Source organism: Siphateles boraxobius, unplaced genomic scaffold, assembly GCF_051911475.1.
Source record: "Siphateles boraxobius isolate OS27281-9 unplaced genomic scaffold, OSU_SipBor_1 119, whole genome shotgun sequence".
In the NCBI taxonomy this organism is placed as follows: Eukaryota; Metazoa; Chordata; class Actinopteri; order Cypriniformes; family Leuciscidae; genus Siphateles; species Siphateles boraxobius.
In genome coordinates, this window is record NW_027508721.1 from 3,228,552 (window position 1) to 3,251,577 (window position 23,026).

The following is a 23,026-nucleotide window of genomic DNA, read 5'->3' on the forward strand; positions in this document are numbered from 1 at the left end:
GCCGCTTTGGAACCAGTTTTCCTGGCCGAGAACCGGTTCTTTGGCTGTCGAAACACAAAGAACCGGTTCGCGAGTAGGCACCGGCTCCGAACCGGCTCTCAAAATGCTTTGGTGGAAAAGGGGTATGGGTTTGGTTAGAAACTTTCATTGTTAGAACAGACTGTACAAAAGTATTAATCCAAACACTGAAACCTGGATATTAGCATAATTGTGTTTCTGACCTGTTTGGATGTTCGATTGCCACTTGTAAAAGCCTAGTTCAGCTTAGACATTTTAATGTGCGCTGACAATGTAATTTGTAAAATGAAAATTTCAAAGGTGTGTGAATCAGGGCATTCTTTTCCACAGACAGGCCTGCTCACTGCAAAGAGAGACTCTTTATATTTTTGTCCTGCCAGGACGTTGATAATGATGTGCCAGATATGATTGGCCAGCAGGTCATGTCAAGGCGTGTTTCAGGTACAGCCTTCTCTCCCCTGATTGGGAATGGATTTGCCCTCATGTCTGAGGTCCCTTTAAGAATCCATTCATGTTATTGGACACTGGGCTCTGTCTCTGTGGCAACAAATGTCCCAGCCTTTTAGGTCAGCAGCATTTGTTGAACATGCATGTTCATGCAATTCGCATGATAAGAAGAAGATGGTACAACTTTTTACAAATGTTTAAATATTATTTGCAACCATTTGTACTCTACTATTAACAATAATTTATGAACATTTATTAGAGGATCAGCCCCATGAGATGAAACATCTCGTTTTCATGGGGGTCCTCAAGATAATGTCCAACATGATTCAGTTTGTCTAACTAGAGCGCACAAACTAATTATAAACAAAACAGGTAATATATGCAGAAGATTCATATGACAGTATTATAATCTCATACTCGTTATATGCATTATAGACTGTACAGGAGAAAATGAGATGTGGGTTTGTGTACAAATATACTTTAAATTTCTGCTGATAATAGATGAATAGTCTAGTCAGCTTCATGAAACCAGAATATCAGTTGTGTTCATTTCCTCCCCCATGCAGTGAATCCCTGTTTTTATTATTATTTCATAATCTCACACCCATGAGAACTAGAAGATATGAAAGGACTCGAATTGGTTGGCAAAGTTACAAAGAGAAAGAGAGATATTCTGATTCAAGAAGAGGAACCAGATAAACAAACTAGATCCGTCTTTGTTGGGCATACCAACATTAAAGTTTAAAAAGTGTAGTTTCTTATTGTTTGTCAAAGACCCCTAGTTTAATGTGTGTCCCTCCCTTTTCAAATTAACCCACTTTATTGACACTTTAATAATTTGTTTATTATTTACATTTTATTAGGATTAATATTCTATTCTATGTGTAGTTAAAGGTGCTGTAAAGGATTTTATTTTTTTTGCCCTCATGCCAACTTCCACCCATACAACCTTTTCTGAAACCCAGTCAATCTAATAAACCCGAATGCATAAGAAATATCATTTTTTTCTGACAGGCTAGTTTTCATGCTTAAAAAAATTACACAGCTTATTATTTTAAACTGAAGCATAAGCATGGTCTGCCACTTTATGAGTCATCTGTTTGTATTTGGCTCTTCTTGGTGGATTTGTACTGTATAAATGGAATGCACAAATTAATGTTTAGGGCAAACACATGGTAAATGAGTCCCACTGTATATGTAATGTGTGTGAGTGGGAGAGAGAATAATCTCAATTCTCAATGAGTTATAATAGCACCATTCTCATTGTCTGGAAGTCCCTGAGGTTGGATTTTTACTGGCCCAGTGCCGGCAGACTTAGGGAGGTCCCCAGAGCTCTCCCTCACGCTCCTGATCTGTGCGAGTGTGTACTGAGCCGAACAAGAGCGCCGAACTGGAAACAGTGAAAGAGGGGATTTATTTCTTGTATATGCACAGGAAATGAAGCAAGATTCTGATACGCTTGACCTGTAAATTAATTTTTTAGAGTAGGGTTGATTTTTGTGAGACACACGTACAGCACACTCTTATCTCTGTGGCATTTTATGATTTAAGTATTCATTTCATAGGAAAAATAAGGATCTTTTATCCAGAAAGGGAACTATTCTTACTTCGCACAATAAAACAACAGGAAATTGTTCAAGACAAAATACATGCTTGAAAACAGCATTAATTATGAAAAATGTGTGGTGACCCACAAAGGCTTGGGTCTCTTTAGCTCTCTCTCCATCTGTTATGCATTGGGTTTGATGATTATGCTGGTGGTTTTGAGCAGTGGTTGAAGTGTGATAATTAACTAAACCTGAGACTTCCATGGAAATAACAGCTTTTGACTCATGGGACGCTGCTGCGTATGGATGCACAATGGGCGGATAAAAAACATAAGGAATCATTGACCCAAAAATGAAAAAAATGCCTCATGTCATTCCAAACCCTTAAGACTTTTGTTAATCTTTGATACTTAAATGAAGATATTTTAAATTAAATCTGAGAGATTTCTGTCCTTCCATTGACAGCTACGCAACTACCACTTTGTCGCTTTAAAATGTTCGTGTAGAGATCGTAAAAGGTATCCATCTTAATCAACCACGTCTCTTCAGGAAATTTGGACTAAACCGCTCAATTCATATGGATTAATTTTATGATCTTTTAATGGATTTTTTGAAGAGTCAAATTGGTCATAAATCTCTCGGATTTCATCAAAAAGATCTTCATTTGTGTCTTAAGGGTTTGGAATGACATGAGGGTGAGCAATTGATGACAGAATTTTCATTTTTGGGTGAACTAACCCTTTAAGTGACACCCGTCATATACACAGACTAAATATGCCATCAGTTTTTCTCAGTCGCTTAGCACTTCCTCAAGAACATACCGTATGATTCTCTCCTGTGTTCTCTGTTTTAAAGGGGGCATTTGTGCACAATTTTACATCAGTTTATTTGCAAAAGTTTTTTTTTTGTGCCCAGTTAACTCAAGGAATTATGCAAATCAGAAAATGGTACATCTATAATATATGCATTTATAATGAACCTAATTTACATAGAATGAAGGTGTGTTTGTGCTAGAAAAAATGCCAGTGGCTTAATTTAAATATGGTGCTGCCTTGTTTCAGTGCATTTAGCATGTGGTTAAATTGATTTTGGGTGGTTAGCGAATAAGATGCCGATTTCTGTACTGAAATATCACAGATAAAAGTGACATTACTGTGAATTTACCCATTATTTTATTTTCTTCTCCCTGTTACTTTTAAGATTTTCTTGCATCTCCTTTGGTTATTTAACTAATATAGACATTTGTGTATTGTTCATCACTCAATGCAATTACTCTTTACAGAAAAATCAAAATCAAACTCCTGATGTAAGAATTTATGCTGTAGAGTTATATTTCTCTCAACAATCGCAGGCCATCATCTCTCATGCAGATTTATAAATGTCTCAAAGGATATAAAAATAAGATGAGAAATCAAAAGGATCTGGTTGGATCTCACTGTTCGTCACTCTCTTCTTTTTCTGTTATAGATAAAGATGAATGTTCAAAGGATAACGGTGGATGCCAGCATGAGTGCATCAACACTATTGGCAGCTATGTGTGCCAATGCCGCAACGGCTTTATTCTGCATGAGAACAAACACGACTGCAAGGAAGGTATGTACAGGCACTCGCAAAAGAATAATAGTGGCTAGAAGAGAAGTGAGGGTAGTCATCTGGCAGTGGCACATCTAGCATGTTTAAGCATGTTGGTTTATACTACATTCTGCTGAAGACGAGCAAAAACCCACAAAAAAAAAAAAAAACTTCTCAGCATTTAAGATGCAGAGTAAATCATTTTTGTGCTGATTTTCTTCCTGTTTATTTTTTTTCTTTTTGCCTCTTTTCAGGCAATATTTAAAATATAAATTACAATTAGAAACAATCCGATGTTTTTCTTATTTTCCAATGGGGCCATATTATTAGTCTGATTTAAATTTCAATCTGACCTTTGCACGAAGACAGAAGAAGATGAAGGTATCTTTTCCAACCCAAAGGTTTAATGGGAGTAATATACAGAACAGGCAGCAACACACACTAAATGCAACAGACATCGGACAAAGACTGACTGAACAGACGGAACTTAAATGCAAACACAGATGACACTGATTAACGGAACACAGGTGATACAGATGATGATGCTTGACTAAACACAGGTAATACAGCTGAACTGACATTGACAGTGAAGATGACATGTGAATACAAGCAGACAAGTCCAAATGAAAACAAACTAACCCAAATACCACTGTGACAATCTTAAAGCTGCATTCCGTATTTTTGGGGGGTTAAAAATGATCCAAAATAAATTTTTGAGCAAGTACATAACCAGCTAGTGTTCAAAACTATCTGCTTGCCTTAGCTCGATTCAAAACGGTAAGCTTATAATAATGTTTTTAATTCCATTGGTACTGGTGGATTTCCCCGGGAAATTCGTGCATGTCTTTGCGTCATTACGTCAGATCTGTACACATAAAGAAGGAGTCTCGGCTAGTAGGCTATATTGCGTGTGAGGATGTTGGAGGTGGAGATTTATAGCCTTTTCTATAGCTTTTTTTCCCTTAGTTGGTCAGAACAAAAGTGGATGTTACTTACTTGTTCAGATGACATTTTCCAGTGAAAATCCAAAAAGTAGAATCTGTGATTCCGAATGACAGTATCCACACCGACTGACAGCCGCACATTCTCCTCAAAACATTGGATTCATCCGCGCTCGGCCGTGCCGAGGCTCAACCAACATAAAGTTGATAATTCGGCAAATAAATGCAATTGCAGATTTCAAACAGAGATGGCGACACAGAGGAAAAACTACGGACTGCAGCTTTAACAGTTGTAGCACATTTCAATATGGAATCTTTGCAGGCTTTAAAGTAACTTTGTTATGAAGGATGGGGTAGTTATTGTATAAATAAAAACTACACTGAATCCGATATACTGGAGTACATAACAAAGCATGGATGATCATTTCACATGCAAAGAGGCCATGTCTTAAAGGCATAGAAGCAAAACTACCCTGTTTATACAGTGAGAGTGAGGTCAGATAAAATGATGATAGACAAAACTTTTAAAACCATTTAATAATTAAATAATCTAATAATAAAGCAATGTAAATAAAATAACAAAGGTGCTGTTAATAGTTAGAGCTGCATTATAAATACAATAAATGAGGTGACTGAACTTAAAGCGTTAAAGTAAACTTTGAAACAGTTGTCCTCCAGATCTCCACACATGTTGAAGCATTTAGATGGTCTGTTGTAGTCAAACAGTGTCTCCCACTAAACCTCGCCTTTCATACATGCACTGTCAACCTCCAGTCCTGCAGGCCTTTTAAAAAATTTTTGTGGGCTTTGGAAAGTTTAAAGCAGTGTGTGTGTGTTTCTCTTTGAAAAGAAAAACAGTTAGACCTGAGGAGAGGAGGATAGAGATATTACCATTTAAGCTCCAGAGTCAGGGTCAATAAGTTAAACCAGCGGCATCCTGGAATACACACACACACACACACGCACGCACGCACGCACGCACACACGCACGCACGCACACAGACACACACACACTCAGTCTTTACTGTCTCTTCAAGGCTAGATCACTGACTCTGATTTTAAACATCTGGAGTTTCACAAAGCTTCAAAGTCTTAATCCTGCTTCTGTTTTCATTTTCCTTTGTGCATGTTCATGTATGTGCGTAAGATGTGTATCTCTTAAAAGTCTATCAGTAGCAATACTAGACCAGCTTTACTAGTTGCTTATACAAGTATTACTTGTGTATTACTATTTACACAAAAATATCATTATAACAAAGTCAAGAGGGCTGTCTGATACGTATATTGTGCCTTTAATTATGGTACTGTAAAATTAATTATTTTGTGTAGAGAGAGAAAAATGTAGATAGCCTTTGGAATGATAAATCACACTTATAAAGTTTGACCTAGAAACACACTCAAACTCCTTTCAAGTTACCTTATGTATACACATTCAAACAGATGCACAAACCAACAGTGTGTGTGTGTGTGTGTGTGTGTGTGTGTGTGTGTGTGTGTGTGTGTGTGTGTGTGTGTGTGTGTGTGTGTGTGTGTGTGTGTGTGTGTGTGTGTGTGCACGCATGTGTGCATGTGTGAGTGTGTGTGTGTGTGCACGCATGTGTGCATGTGTGAGTGTGAACACCAGAGGCAAAATACTGAAAATACCTTTAACTAATGCACACTGACCTGATTATCAGAGGGAATAATAGAGGCTTATCCTGACTTAGTGTGTGTGTGTGTGTGTGTGTGTGTGTGTGTGTGTGTGTGTGTGTGTGTGTGTGTGTGTGTGTGTGTGTGTGTGTGTGTGTGTGTGTGTGTGTGTGTGTGTGTGTGTGTGTGTGTGTGTGATAGTGGTAATACTCTAGATAATACAGTGGGGTCCAAATGTCTAATGCCACATTAGATTAGAAAAATAAAAAAAATTACAGTTATGATAAAAAGTGAAGAAGAATCAATTAGAGTTCAGAACATCTTCAAATAACCATATTTGTGTGACTGACCATGTGAACACCTTTGTACAAAAGGTCAAATTTTCAGCCTCCATTGAAGCACAAGATTTTGGAACATTCTCAAATCATGCTTGATAAGATGATCATCAGGTTATACACAAATTTGTAAAGTTCATGCAGCTCAAGTGGTTCTGTCACTGAAGCATAAGGGAGACATAAGGCAAGGCAAGTTAATTTATATAGTAATATTTCATACACAAAGTGCTTTACATAAAAATCAAAAATAAAGATAAAAAAGGTTAAATAAACAACAAACAGAAAAGACTAAATAAATTAAAAGAACAGTATACATTAAACTAAATATGAATCAAAAAAGACAAAAGGCTTAAAATAAATACTACAGTGCGATTAGCATAGAGTTGAAACTGTGCTCAATCAAATATAGTTCATCTATATGACATTCATTCAATTCATTCACATTCATCAATATTCAGCTTTTCACAATCTCTATAATGTTTCATGTCAAATAAAAGCCACTCTTATTTGAATACAGAGAAATCCACAGGAGGTCAGACTGTTCTCATTCATTCATACAGTATTGGATAACACCCACTCCAACACACATATACACACTCTGCAGGGTTTTGGTGAAAATGTTTTTCTGACCTGGTTTCTCAGGGCCACAGCAGGTTAACTGACGGCGTGGATCTAGCTGCAATCAATTCACCTTGTGCACACACATGAGCACACTCACAGACACGTTTTCCCAAAAATTCCAAAGGAATATTTTAAATATTTTCTAGTGAGGATGATCGAGTATAGGTTAAAGAAGGCTAGTCTCCTGTAAGAGACATTTACTCATTAGAAAGGTGATTACCTACGAGGGCAGGTAAACATTCTAAAGGTTAAGCATTCTGTAATAGTCTTTCTGGGATGTGCACACCTCATAACCTGGGCAAAGTTCATTTGGAGAAAAGTGATGTCAAACATCTCTCAAAAAGCAAGTGAAGTCACATAAATGAGAATTGTATTGCTTTTAATTTACTGTTATATGACATAACAGTGTTTTGTCGACCCTTGTTAACTACTACTAACATCATAAATTTAGCAGTTCCCTTTCGTAGTCACTCCGAGTTACGTCGGATGACGACGAATGGGGGTTTCGCCTAGAAAGCCAATCATCTTCGTGTATTATAAAACGAGCCAATGGCGATGAAATGCCATGGGTCTGCGGAATTTGCATAGCGTAACTCCGCCCCACCTCGTGGGTATAAAAGGAGGACGCTCGGCAACATGCAGATATGTTTTCGCTTCGGAGCCAAGAGCTTCTCTTCACTCCACAAGCCAATCCTGACTTCATCTTCTGTGACGAGCGAACTCTCCGGTGTTGGTGTGACGGCGGTACCCAGCGAGTTCACATTGCCTGCGATCTGAGCAGTGATCTGCCAGTCTGTGTGTTTCTCCCTGGTCGCCTCAGCATCGCTGAGTTTTTTCTCTAAAAGAGCTGCACGTGGCACGTCTTTTTAAAGATGTCTCGCCCGTGTTCTTCTGGGTGCGGTCGTTTCCTGTCTTCCTTTGATGGGCACAATCGCTGCTTTGCGTGTTTGGGCTTAGAGCACGCTAAAGCAGCGCTTGTGGATGACTCATGTTCCTTCTGTGGGAACATGGCCATCGCAACACTGAGGTCTAGACTCAATGATCTCATTCGGGAGAGAGTCCCCTCATCCACACCCCGATCTACATCCTCCACGAGAGGCTGTACTTCGGCTGGTGGACAGGGTGATCTGAGGGTTACGGTGTGGGACAATCCGACGATGCGTCCTCGGACCACGCCCCCCTCTACAGTGTTGCAACCCGCGAGTGCCGCGGTGATTCTACCGGGTTCATCCTTCGATGCCCCGCGTGTTTCATTCGGCGCTCCAGAGGAAGACTCGATGTCGATCGCGGCATCACAAGGCGGGCAAGAGTCATCGGGAAGTGACGATGCGGCTGCGTTGCCTCCTTCTGGAGCTCCAGCGTTGCCCGTATCAGATCCCGAGATGACGGCCATGCTCTCCCGGGCCGCCGCGAGCATCGGGCTTGAGTGGAACCCTCCGCCCTGCCCTGAGCGCTCGCGGTTGGATGATTGGTTTTTGGGTGCGGCTGCCGCCTCACGGCCACAGCCAACCCCAATGCCATTCTTCCCGGAGGTGCATGAGGAGTTGACGAAATCATGGAAGGCTCCCTTGACCTCCCGTGTACGTTCGTCAGCTTTCTCCGCTTTTCCTCCCCTCGATGGGGCAGCCGCCCATGGGTACACTGGGATTCCCCCGGTTGAACGCTCTGTTGCCATGCAACTATGTCCTCAGAGTGCTTCATCTCGTGGTAATCCTAAGCACCCGTCCAAGGCCTGTAGATTCTCGTCCACCTTAGTGGCGAGGTCTCACAGAGCTGCAGGACAGGCGGCTGCCGCTCTGCATGCGATGAGCACCTTGCAGGTCTACCAGGCCCAGCTGCTCAGAGATATGCACGAGGCGGGGACTGACCCAGGGCTCTTCAATGAGCTGCGTGCCGCCACTGACCTCGCTCTCCGAGCGACGAAAGTGGCCTCACGCTCCCTGGGTCAGGTGATGGCCACCTCTGTGGTCCAGGAGCGTCACCTATGGCTGAACCTGGCTGATATGCGGGACGCCGAGCGTACCCGTCTGCTCGACGCCCCCATATCCCAGGCCGGCCTCTTCGGCGGAGCGGTTGAGGACTTTGCCCAGCAGTTCTCAACCGCACAGAAGCAGTCTGAGGCGATTAAACATATTCTGCCCCGACGGCCTGCTGCTGCCTCCACCCAGCCGTCGGTACAGACACCTCAGACTGCTCGCCGCCGAGGGCGCCCTCCTGTGGCTCCCTCCCCTCCCGCACGGCCCCAGCAGCAGCCTTCACCCGGGCCGCGTCGTGGAGGAGGCCGCAGGAAGGCGCCACAGCCCTCTCCAGCCCCGCGCCCCGCTAAACGCCAGGCTAAGCGGCGCTCCTGAGACGGGCTGCTCAGTGATGGTGTCGGTTTTTTCCCAGGAGGTGGTTGCAGGCCCCCTCCTTCCCCCGGCGGAGGGCCGGGGGAGAATCTTTTGTTCTCCCGCTGCCCACCCACGGGTGGGCAGTACCCTATTATGGTCAAAGAAAGAATCAATACACCCATCACTGAGCACACAGAGCCGGTTGACAGTGCGCGACGCCCCCGGGCCTCGCCGCTCTCATCCCCCTCTGTCACAGAGTTCTCGGACCGCAGTGTGTGCCGCCTCCGGGCCTCGCCACTCCCGTCCCCCTCTGTCCCGGAGGGTGCGGGCGACAGTGTGTGCCGTCTCCGGACCTCACCACTCTCGTCCCCCTCTATCGCCAGACCCCTGGCAGAGCAGACCCCCGTGGAACGCTGGTCCTTCCCTGGTCTCCTCTGTCAGGACGCGGAGCATGACCGCGCCCCCGCTCCGGGCCGCTTTGCCACCCTCGCCTGGGCTGGTCACTCCGCTTCGCTGCCCCTCCGGGGGGACGCCTGTGGTTCGTATGACCCCGCTGGTTCAGTATCTGACAGCTTGGTTGGAGCTTCCCAGCCTTTCTCGCTGGGTCGCCAGAACTATCAGGCTCGGCTATGCGATTCAGTTCGCACGGTCTCCTCCCCGCTTCAGGGGAGTTCGCTTCACTATGGTCGGTGGCAATGCCCCTATCATGAGAGCGGAGGTTGCTACCCTGCTGGCGAAGGGTGCAATCGAGACTGTCCCTCCAGCCGAGATGAGGTCAGGGTTTTACAGCCCGTACTTCATTGTCCCCAAGAAATCCGGTGGGTTACGGCCGATCCTGGATCTGCGCGTCTTGAACCGCTCCCTTCACAGGCTGCCGTTCAAGATGCTCACGGCCAAACGCATTTTCGAATGTGTGCGGCCACGGGATTGGTTTGCAGCCATAGACCTGAAGGACGCCTACTTTCATGTCTCCATCTTACCTCGACACAGACCGTTCCTACGGTTTGCTTTCGAGGGGCAGGCATACCAGTACGCGGTTCTCCCCTTCGGGCTAGCCCTGTCTCCTCGCGTCTTCACGAAGATCGTCGAGGCTGCCCTTGTTCCCCTTCGGGAACACGGGGTTCGCATCCTGAACTATCTCGACGACTGGCTGATCCTAGCTCACTCTCGAGGTTTGCGAACACAGGGATCTTGTGCTTCGGCACCTAGCCCGTCTGGGCCTTCGGGTCAACTGGGAGAAGAGCAAACTCTGCCCCGTGCAGAGGATCTCTTTTCTCGGTATGGAGATCGACTCGGTCGCCATGTCCGCGCAGCTTACGAGCGAGCGCGCACACTCGCTGCTGACTTGCCTTCGACAGTTCGATGGCAAGAGTGCGGTCCCACTGAAATTGTTTCAGAGGCTCCTGGGGCATATGGCATCCGCAGCCGCAGCAACGCCGCTCGGATTGCTTCATATGAGACCGCTTCAGCTGTGGCTTCGCGATCGAGTCCCGAGGTGGGCATGGCATCACGGCACGTTCCGAGTCCCAGTGACTCCGACCTGCCGTCAGTCCTTCACTCCGTGGAGGAACCTCAGCTTTCTACGGGCCGGAGTTCCCCTAGAACGAGTTTCCAGGCATGTTGTTGTCTCCACAGATGCCTCTTCCACGGGTTGGGGCGCCATGTGCAACGGACATGCTGCCGCGGGCTCCTGGACAGGACCCCAGCGCCTTTTGCACGTCAATTGCCTCGAGTTGCTGGCAGTACGCCTTGCCCTGCACCGTTTCCTCACGTTGCTCAGGGGTCAACACGTACTAGTCCGTTCAGACAATACCGCGACTGTAGCGTACATCAACCGTCAGGGTGGTCTACGCTCCCGCCGTATGTCGCAACTCGCACGCCACCTCCTCTTATGGAGTCAGAAGCACCTGAGGTCCCTTCGTGCTATCTACATTCCGGGAGATCGGAACTTTGCAGCCGACGAGCTGTCACGGTTTCGGCCCATCTCCGGCGAATGGAGACTCCATCCCCAGTCGGTTCAGCTGATTTGGGACCAGTTCGGGGACGCACAGATAGATCTGTTTGCCTCTCACGACTCGACCCATTGCGCCCTGTTCTATTCCCTGTCCGAGGGCTCTCTCGGCACGGATGCACTGGCGCACAGCTGGCCGCGGGGCCTACGCAAGTATGCGTTTCCCCCAGTGAGCCTTCTCGCACAGACCTTGTGCAAGATCAAGGAGGACGAGGAGCAGCTCGTTCTGGTTGCGCCGTATTGGCCCACCCGGACCTGGTTCTCCGAACTGGTGCTCCTCGCGACAGCACCTCCTTGGCCAATTCCTCTGAGGAAGGATCTCCTTTCTCAGAGACGGGGCACCCTTTGGCACCCTCGACCCGATCTCTGGAGGCTCCACGTGTGGCTCCTGGACGGGACGAGGCAGGTTTGAGTACCCTGCCACCAGCGGTGGCGGCTACCATCACTTCCGCTAGAGCATCGTCCACGAGACATGTCTATGCGTTGAAGTGGAACCTCTTCGTCAACTGGTGCTCTTCTCGTCGAGAAGACCCCAGGAGGTGCTCGATCTCTGTCGTGCTTTCCTTCCTGCAAGAGGGGTTGGAGCGAAGGCTGTCTCCCTCCACCCTGAAGGTGTATGTGGCCGCTATCGCCGCATATCACGAAGCAGTTCAAGGTAAGTCTCTGGGGAAGCACGACCTGATCGTCAGGTTCCTGAGAGGAGCGAGGAGACTAAATCCTCCTCGTCCTCCTCTCGTTCCCTCTTGGGACCTCTCAGTGGTCTTAAATGCCCTGCAGAGGGCTCCCTTTGAGCCTCTGCAATCAGTGGAGCTTAAGTTCCTGTCTATGAAGACAGCGCTCCTGGTTGCATTGGCCTCCATCAAGAGGGTAGGGGACCTGCACGCATTCTCCGTTGACGAAGCGTGCCTGGAATTCGGGCCCGGTCACTCTCACGTGATCCTGAGACCCCGGCCTGGATATGTGCCCAAGGTTCCCACCACTCCCTTCCGGGACCAGGTGGTGAACCTGCAAGCGCTGCCCCGGGAGGAGGCAGACCCAGCCTTGGCACTGCTCTGTCCAGTACGCGCTCTCCGCGCTTACGTAGACAGAACGCAGTGTTTCAGGACCTCAGACCAGCTCTTTGTCTGTTATGGTGGGAGACTGAAGGGAAAGGCTCTCTCAAAGCAGAGGTTGTCTCACTGGATAGTGGACGCCATTGCTTTGGCTTACCAACAGCAAGGCCGACCGTGCCCCCTTGGTGTGACAGCCCACTCCACCGGGAGTGTGGCTTCCTCTTGGGCTCTAGCGCATGGCGCCTCGCTGGCAGACATTTGTAGAGCTGCAGGCTGGGCGACACCCAACACATTCGCCAGATTCTACAATCTCCGAGTGGAGCCTGTGTCCTCTCGTGTACTCGCTTCAGTCAGCTAGTACTGGACCCGCTCAGGTGTCTTCGCTTGCTCGCCTTTCCACTCCACGGACTGGATACGTGCGATTATTCCTCAGGTGAGCCTTCCTCTCTGAAGCCCTGAGTTCCTCCAGCACTGTTGATGCTGGCGCCAGTGTCTATTGCCTGGGCGTCGGCTAGGTGCCTCCGTGTGCATGGTTCCTCCCTGAGTAACCCCCACATGTGTATTTCCACTGTAAGCCTCCTTGAGCATGTGTCTTTCCCTTGGCAAGCCATCTTGCCCTCCTGGAGTTGAAAGTTGCCACCCCTCGGGCTGGTCACTCCAGTGTTCCTCCATATGTAGCCCTCCGGCCATATGTGTATCTTAAGTCCTCCCTACGGGTAGGCATGCTGCGGCATATCTCCTCTGAGATATGCTTCCCAGTGTACCTTGGTATTCCTGTGTTAAGTAGGACTCCTTCGTCTGTGCCAGTATCACGACAGGGGGATCAGACTTTTCGCAGGGCACTGGAAGACAGCTGTGAAGGTGGCGTGATTTCACGGGGACCCCCATTCGTCGTCATCCGACGTAACTCGGAGTGACTACGAAAGGGAACGTCTCGGTTACATATGTAACCCTCGTTCCCTGAGTAGGGAACGGAGACGTTACGTCTCCCTGCCACTTCCGCTGTACCGCTGGGTAGACGCCTGAGTTCAGTCTCGGCTCCTCAGCGAAGACATATCTGCATGTTGCCGAGCGTCCTCCTTTTATACCCACGAGGTGGGGCGGAGTTACGCTATGCAAATTCCGCAGACCCATGGCATTTCATCGCCATTGGCTCGTTTTATAATACACGAAGATGATTGGCTTTCTAGGCGAAACCCCCATTCGTCGTCATCCGACGTAACGTCTCCGTTCCCTACTCAGGGAACGAGGGTTACATATGTAACCGAGACGTTTTTTATACTTAAAAATATGATGAAATTTGACATTTATAACTATACTTTGTGTTATATTTGCATTAAATAAATGTAAAAAATTGTTAACGCTGATTTGTTGGTGTTTGGGCGTGAAAGCAAATTTGACATCTTTCTTTCTTCTGACCATGATATTTTTTTCCTCTTTTGGAAAGTCATAGAAATATCATGGATATTTAATTTGCTGTTGGAGCAAATGAGAATGCAAAATGTATTTCTATTCACCAATATAGAAGTTTACCCAGCTATGACGACTTCTGGAAATGTGAAAAGGGTATGGGTGCTGCTAAAAGATTATGGGTTTTGACCGTAAAATGATGTAGCAAAAAGCTTTTCAAGCCTGACTATTTATTTATCAAAGATAGATTCATTTATTTAAATCCATTCCACAGAATTCCAAAGATTCCCCCCCATAATTCTGCCTGGGAGTAATCATGGGTCATTGTTATCTAACCTTAATTACTCACATGTTATCATTGTGCTGCATAACTGTTTCTAATGATCTTTTCCCCCTTCCCCCCATACCTGTTTATCAGCTGAGTGTGAGCACAAGATCCACAGCACGAGTGGAACCATCAGCAGTCCCAACTGGCCTGACAAGTACCCCAGCAGAAAAGAGTGCACGTGGGACATCACCGCCACACCCGGCCACCGGGTCAAAATTGTGAGTTTTTATAATAATTCTGCTTCTGTTAAACACACCTTAATATTATAAACAAACATCTCCTCAACCTTTACACTCAGTAAACAAGCACACAGATATTATTGACCTGAGCAGAGATACAAACATACATGTAATCCTATTGTGGTCCTCTAACGTTCGACCAAAGACAATCTCACATCACACACATTCCCACTCACACATGCTCACATTAAAATGCACACATGTATAATCTGCTCTTAAACAAACACGTGGCCATGCAAATACCTCTCTGCCCCAATACGTAGACATATACACTCTCCCACAAAAAAAGCACAAGATAAAAGAAAGCCAAGATATCTAATAATTCATAATAATAAAACAGTTGTGTCCTCTTGCTCATATTTCAGTTCGGTTAGGATTTTAACATACTAGTGTGTGAAAGCAAATATGTATTAGCAGACCGCTATGGCAGGGGTTTAAAGGATGACCTCAGTGTCTCCCACTGCTGTCTGGATCGGACTTCTAAGTCTTTCGTTTAGACCTAAACTGATTCTAAATGGCCCTAATCTCTCAGAACACAAAAAGGACAGTGTTATTGTTTGTTTGGGTGAGGTACAAGTGTTTTTGAGGATTGATCGTTTTAGGGTCCATTAGAATTAATATATCATTTCGACATTAACGTTTGAAGTTCTCATAATACATTTGTAGAGTAACTTTATCACCACGGCTTTGCTTTCATTGCTGTCTCTGTGCGTAGCGGCAACAGCTGGCTTTTTACGTAATGCTAATGTTGCGAGCACAAAAGGTACAATGACTTTAAAACATGAAATTCAATCTCATGCGATGGTTCAGGGATTTGCGGATGGTTCAACGTACATAACCCAGTTTTAAGTTTTATTAAGGCAGGCCACTCAGTGGCCATCTAGGCAACACCCTCAAGCAGCAATTTTGCAAGTAGGACAATGAACCCACACTTACAGAAAGCTCTGCAGATGTAGAATTGAAACACCCATCATTCATATATCCGCCCCTTGTATATTTGTTTATTAAATATTTTGCTGAAAAAAAGTATATTATGCTCACTAAGGCTGCATTTATTTGATTACAATTACAGTAAAACATTAATAGTGTGAAATATTTAGTGTGAAATAGTGTGAAAAACTTAAAATAATGGTTTTCTATTTGGATATATTTTAAAACAAAATTGATTCATGTGATGTCAAAGCTGAATTTCCAGCAGCCATTACTCCAGTCTTCAGTCACATGATCCTTCAGAAATCATTCTAATAATCTCAAAAAACATTTATCAATGTAAATAAAAGTTGTGCTGCTTATTGAAGTATTTTCAGGATTCTTAAATGACTAGAAAAATGAAAAGCATTTATTTGAAATATGAATATTTTTAACAATGTAAATGTCATCTTTACTGTTCACCAATTTATTGCATCTTTGCTGAATTGAAGTATTAATTTTACAATACTTTTGTACAGCATTGTATCATATCAGTAATGTTTTAGTTTCAGTAACAGTGACAGTCTGCAATTAAAGTATTGTTTAACATTTATTCAGTTTATACAAATTTAGCGTCTTAAGCTCAAATCACACTAAAATATATATTTTTAGGATGGTCCTGCTAATGTGCATGAACAAATAAAAAAAGAGGCAATTATGTCTTTTAACTGAAAGTTGAGATTTCCATTCCTATAGCCACCAAATAGAGTGGTGCAGGGATGACGTCAGAACCCCGAAGACTAATTCGCCGCTGGTTCCCTCAAGATTTTCCTATTGGGTTTTATAATGACGGTTTTCAATTTATGAGTAAAATGATGTCAAACAAAATTGACGTTTTGTTCTACAGCGTAAACTCCACACACTCACACCCCAAACTATAGTTACTTATTTAAAATGTACGTTTTCAAAAATGAACATAACTGCTTAAATAATCATGTTTTTGGTATGGTTGTGACTTGTGTGTAATTTACGTTGTAGAACAAAACGAAGTATCGTCAAGTTATGTTTACCCTAGGCTTTATTTTACTCATAAATTGAAAAACCCTTCAACAGCGTGTCCCATAGGAAAATCTCAAGGGAACCAGGGGGTGAGGTTTTGATGTCGTCCCTGCACCCCTCTATAAACAATTGGGTTGTCACAGCCAAAAATGTTTATCTGCTTCTTTAATATGCCAAATGTGTTCAACTTTTAGGTGAGGAGGTTAAAGAAGAGAAACCTTTTATTACTGTTGTTCGGCTAGAATTATTGTTTAACTTCATTTTTCCTGTGTTGTCTCCTTCTGTTTCTAGTCTTTTAATGAGTTTGAAATTGAGCAGCACCAGGAATGCGCGTATGATCACCTGGAGGCCTTTGACGGTGACTCGGACAAGACACCCATCCTGAGCCGTCTGTGCGGCAGTAAGATTCCAGAACCGCTCATCTCTATAGGCAACAAGATGTACCTGCGATTCATCTCTGACGCCTCAGTCCAGCGGAAAGGCTTTCAGGCCACTCACTCAACTGGTGACTACCATTGATTATTTGCATGTAGTGTATAGCACTTGGATCAGATGTGATTCAAGTGTTCATAGAAGCAATTCTCATTTCATGCTTACAGTTTAACAGAGCCATCTAGTGTATCAATCCTGCATTACATGTTGATTAGAGTCCCTGAGGTGTTGCCTTTTATCATTTGACCTGCTGCTAAGCTCTTACCTTTGCTTATTACAGTCAACAAAAAAGAGAAAAGAAACTTGTTAGCTATTACAGCCTACAACATTATGACATTGGTATAATAACATTAGTGGAATTGAACAGAACCATTTCTGATGGGGTGAAGAATTTTAAGTAAATCAATGATGATCATTATTGACAGTATATATGTGTGTGTTTGTGTGTAGAGTGTGGTGGGAGGCTGAAAGCAGAGGTGCGTCAGAAGAACCTGTATTCTCATTCTCAGTTTGGGGATAATAACTACCCCGGCCATACCGACTGTGAGTGGCTCATAACGGCAGAGTCGGGTTACGGCATCGAGCTTACTTTCACCACCTTTGAGGTGGAGGAGGAGGCCGATTGCGGGTATGACTACATCGAACTTTACGATGGCTACGACACCGGAGCGCACAAACTCGGACGCTTTTGTGGATCTGGGGTACGAGCTGTGTGTGCTTTGAGCTAAATATATTCTAATGTCATACAGCTTGTTGTATTTTTTCTACTGACCCCTCTCTCCTGTGTTTAGCCTCGTGAGGAGCTTTACTCTGCTGGCGATGCCGTGTTGATCCATTTCCACTCTGATGACACGATCAGTAAGAAAGGCTTCCACATCCACTACACTAGTACAAAGTTCCAGGAGGCGCTACACACACGCAAGTAACGTCTTCCCTAGAGGTGAGAGAGACTCCAGAGAGACCGAGCACAGGGATGAAATGCTAAAACAAGGAGAAACGGACTCCAGAAAATAATCAATTGAGATTGATATGTGTCAATCAAAGACCAAGCTGCGATGGGTTTCCTGCATTGGATTTGCCTCTTTATGTTCAGCCACTGTGGAAGTGCTGTCATATTGACCTTTGACACATCAGCTGCTCTTATGTGTGGGATAGCTCTGCGCACAGGAGTGCTGTCCTGCGCTCTTTGACTGGACCCCTGGACAAACACACACACTCACACACAAAAACTTTTTGTTGGCTCTCTGTTGTTCAGATAAGACAGTGATAGTCATGTAAAATAACTGAAACGAAGAGACAATGACAATAAGACTATTAAGGAACTGCTATTGAACTTGAGTGTGTGTGTGTGCATGTCATTCTGGACAGTTTGGCTGCTGATGCCACACCACACTGTACCTCAGCTAAAATGTGTGTGTGTGTGTGTGTGTGTGTGTGTGTGTGTGTGTGTGTGTGTGTGTGTGTGTGTGTGTGTGTGTGTGTGTGTGTGTGTGTGTGTGTGTGTGTGTGTGTTTGAGAGAGAGAGAGTGAGGCCTTCAAATACCAGACTGAACTCATTCAAATGTTTTTAAAATGATGTGGTTGTTAATTTTACAATTATTCGGGCAAAACCCATTTTCTTTCCATCAAAAGTGCAAAAGTAAATATGTAGCCCTATTCAACAATGAGCTTACTTAAATACAATATATGTAGCCCATTGCTTATGTCTGCTATGACGGACATAGCAATTCAACACAAGCGTTTATGACTACAAAGATTTTTTAAAACAGTGGGTCTCATTCACTAAGCTTACGCACACACGAGTTTGTGTGTGAAATCTGCGAACGAACGTTTTACAAATAACAACAAAACATTTATTTGTACTAAAATTTCTTCTAAATTTCTTTTAAAAAATTAGGCACAACTTAAACCACACATACCCAAAATTCACAAGCTCTGGGTGGCCTCATAATTGTGCTAAGATTAAATTTTATACATAAACATTTAATCTCTTTCATCATATACAGTGAAAACCTGCATTATAGTTTGAGCTGCAAGGTTTCCCTGTATAACAACAACACAGATATGCATATGCCTTAAAGGTGTTTATTATGTTTGAACTGGTTTTGATCGGAACATCTTTAGATGGAGATGGTTTTGGTGTGTTTTATGCAAATGACTAACCTTGGGCTGCCACTCATTTAGAATATTCCAAATTCATTAACATTAGAATGAGGTTGTGTACGCATGAGTGTGCTCGTTGTGAATTAGGCATTCGTTTTTCATGAGAAGTTCTCGAAGTTGTGCATACAAATTCTAAATAATCCACACAATTTGTTAGTGAATGAGACCCAGTTGTGCTTCATTCTTGAGCAGGCCCACAAGGAATCTGTGTGCAATTGTCATTTACAAAGACCCCCCACACCTTGTGTGTTCATTTATTGCATACTTTGTATAATTTAATAATGTTTGAACTATCAGTAAGAGTGCAAACTATCTGCACCATTTCTATTCTGAAGAATTGCATAGATTTCTTTTTCTTAAAATGTAAAAAATTAGTCTGCAGATTTAATTTGGGCCTTCTCATGATTTGCAGAAACCATGTGAAGTTGTTTGAATTGTTTTTGTGTGAGAGAGAGAAAACTGATAGGATATATAATTCTATAATTTGCCTGTTGAAGAAAGCAGTGGTTTTCTCACTCTTCCAGTAACGCCTCCTGAAGAAGTAAACAGTGAACATAATGTGAACAGGAAACGATGTCATAAAGCCTTGCATAATATGTCTGTTACAGCTGTGATAACTGACTACAACCACCTTCACCCTGTGCGCTTTATATGCACTTAACGCAAGAGACTGTATGGAACTGTGTGCTCTCCAATCGTGGAAATGAACCCATGAACCCAGTACCAATGAAGCTGAAAAACTCACGTAATCTCAATGAAAACTAGACTCATCGCAAGGGAACGTTCTCAGTTGCTATACCCCCAATGATGAGTTTTCCCTGCTTAGAAAAAAGAAAAATCTTTGTTGAAGGGAATTCTTAAGGTGCTATTCAGTGTCTCAAAAAACGACAGGTCCCATGAGGCAATGCTCCTGCCATTCAGTGAATGTGTTGGTGCAACGGAGAGGCAACGTTAAAATTATGTTGCTTATCAACACAGAACATTAACTCACAGCATTGACAGCACTAGTGTTGTGGAGGAATGATTATTGCCTTAGAACCAAAATGTACATTATTGCACATGATGATGTTTCTGTAGATAATTGTTTTTTTCCCCCCTCAAATTATTATTATATTTTATTTGATATTAAGTTTAAAGAACTTGAACCTTTATGTTAAAAATAAGAAATTTAAATGGACTGACCTGAAGCCGTCCTATTCTGTCCAGTTACACAAACACGTGCACACATATATGCATATATGCTTGTATATGATCATGTGCAAACACACACATGCACACACACACAAAATAATGTTACATTAATCTTAATGCTTTAAAGTCGGCAGTAAGACTGTGTGTGTGACATATGTATGTGTGCATCTATTGGTCACAGGTCATGTGACTGTTCTGACTCGTGTGAGTATTTCTGTATGTGCCAAGCTCCTGTTGATTCCACTCTTGATGAACTATGACGTATGATAATGTGAAAAAAATGTTTCATCATCAGCCTAATGATGGAGGAGTCTTCACTCTCAACAGTGATTAAACTCATGTCAGGTCAATTAAATGTGCTGTCTCATTTGTTCTTAATCTCTTCCTCTCTACTTGTACATTAGGCACATTAGTGTGTTCTTTGTTCTTATGTGGGTGCTTAGGTGGATAGCAAATATGTTTTTTTTTTTTCAAAAGCTGATGGATAATATAGTATAATGTTTGTATGTAGACAGAAAAGTCAAAACTCTCTTATATTTGAGCTTCCTCACAGTAGCTCTGAACATTGTCTCAACTTACAATAAGTAGAAGGAAAGAGTCCTAAAGCTTCGAAGTGATTTAGCATTTTTAGCACATCCAATTCCATCATCCTTAAAGTCCAGAGATGGGCATAAATACATGGAAATTAATTTAAAATCAAAATATGAAATAGGCCTACCTCAGATTCTGATTTCTGATATATTAAACAAAATAGATGTAGTCTACTTTATGACTACTTAAAGATTGTTTCAGTCAATGACAAAGCGTAACTTTAGTAGGTGTTACTTGCAGGGGCGTTTTTTGTAGAACTGCAGGATGCAGACAGACCCTTCTAGACTCGGAGTGCATGCACAGAAAGTTGCCTGTCGACCTGCGAGTACTGAATTTGAGTTCTTTTTCATGGCATATTGCACTTTTAATAACTCGTTTGAATATCAAGCACGACCCGCTTTTTATTATTAATAATTTGTACATGTATCTTTATTACTCTAACAATTCAATAACTTAAAACTCCACTAAAAGCTGCACGGATAAATTTGCATTCTGCGATATATAAACAATATAGAAAAAGTTCAAAAGAATCACTTTACATCATCACCTAACTGTTTAGCGCTAATGTTCAGTGTTAGTGCTCATGATATTTGTTACCCTTTCCTGTCAGGGTTCTGCCCTGGCAGCTTTGTCTGTGTTGTCTTTGTGTCATGTCTCTATGTTTTTGTTGTGCTTGAACATATGGCTCTGTCTTTGTTTGTGTTGGCCATGAGCGTCTAGTTGAGTCCTCGTTTGCCTGAGTGTGTTCACCTGTTCCTTGTCTGAGTGTGCTCACCTGTTCCTCTTTTCTCAGCTCCCTTTATATGGCCCAGTCCCAATTCGCCTACTTATGCTACGACCTAAAAGTATGTACTCTTTTTGTGAAGAAAAAGTACATACTTTTGAGTGTGTAGCAAATGAGTAGGCAAGCTTTGGGACATACTATCACGTCATCTTTAACGGACAGATCTGTCGCGTGCGTCCTGTCACTGTAAACTGCCTTGTCAATCATCTTGTCACAGTTAAAATCCTCCATTCAATCTAATTTGATTTCCTACCGTTTCGTAGAGAAATGTAGTCGCACGTTCATCAGCCGGTCGTGGGTCTTTCATGCGGAGACTCTCCTCATGTGTTTGCAATTTGAATATAATGATGCATTTAAAAGGTAATGGCTAAACGTATCTTTAAAAAAGTTCACAATGCTGCTGCAGATGCAATATAATTTAGACAATGTTGAATAAATACATTTTCGTCAGGTTAGATACTGATAATTAATCACTCAAACCCCTTTATCTAAACCTCTCTACATAACTGCCGGACTCGCGCGTCCTCCATGTCTGTAGTTTTTTAACACTTTTCAGTCGTGTTTGTAGTTCTAACCGAATCCTTTTCCAACTCGCGATGGGTTGTGGGCAATATTAGCCGTTAGACTGTGCATCGATCTGCACTTCGGATTCTGACCAGAAATAGTAGACCATCCAGGTATCTTTGGAACACTCATTTCAACATACTACAATTTGGGACGTACTAATTCTATTTTCGAATACTATTTAGGACGGATAGTATGTGAATTGGGATTGGGCCTATGTGTTCTCTTGCCCTCAAGTTTTGCCAGTTCGTTATGTACTTTCTGTGTGCCATAAACTTTGTTTGCTACATTGTTTGTTTGACAGTCTACTGTACTTTCTAGTCAGAGCTTACTTTAGTCTCACCTTGTCTAGTCTCGTCGTGTCTTGTGCTTGCTGTGTCTTTTGTCTTCCCTAGTTTGTTCTCCAACCTGAGCTTCCCTGGTGGCTTACACCATCAGCCAAGCAGCAAGACTGGTGCAGAAAATTGTTTGTACCCTGAGAGTCGATCCCCTTGTATCGTGTGATCCTGTCTGGCACTTACTGTTCTCCTCCAGTCTCTTGCTGCCATTCTGTGTCTACACTCCTTCCTACTGTCATCCTGGGTTGGATTCAGCGGTCGCTCTCTCAGCCTGCCTGTCTTTGTGCCTCATCCCTGCCTACTGTTTGGACTGTTTACCCTCCTCTCCCTTACAATATCCTGTCTTGTCTGCTGGCTTTCAAATAAACCCCTGATCACTCATTTCTGCATTTGAGTCCCCCCTCATAGATCCGTAACATTGCCAGTGTTCTTTCATTCCTTCATGTTAACTGAAGGAAAAATGAATGTTGTCCTATTTTAATCTTAATTCAAAAGGATAATTGACCATGACATCC

The 23,026-nt window shown here is 43.5% G+C and overlaps 1 protein-coding gene across 4 annotated transcripts in view; it reads left to right on the forward strand.

Moving 5' to 3' along the window:
• tll1 (tolloid-like 1) overlaps window positions 1-20,584 on the forward strand; it is a 56,087-nt gene extending 35,503 nt beyond the window's left edge. For all 4 annotated transcript variants that reach the window (XM_077204332.1, XM_077204336.1, XM_077204341.1 and 1 more), the window contains 5 exons: window positions 3,480-3,605; window positions 14,332-14,459; window positions 16,740-16,953; window positions 17,331-17,581; window positions 17,672-20,584. In XM_077204332.1, the coding sequence (XP_077060447.1) occupies window positions 3,480-3,605; window positions 14,332-14,459; window positions 16,740-16,953; window positions 17,331-17,581; window positions 17,672-17,806 (854 nt within the window). In that variant the 3' untranslated portion in view covers window positions 17,807-20,584. The remainder of the gene's footprint in view (window positions 1-3,479; window positions 3,606-14,331; window positions 14,460-16,739; window positions 16,954-17,330; window positions 17,582-17,671) is intronic.
• The last annotated feature ends 2,442 nt before the right edge of the window (window positions 20,585-23,026 follow it).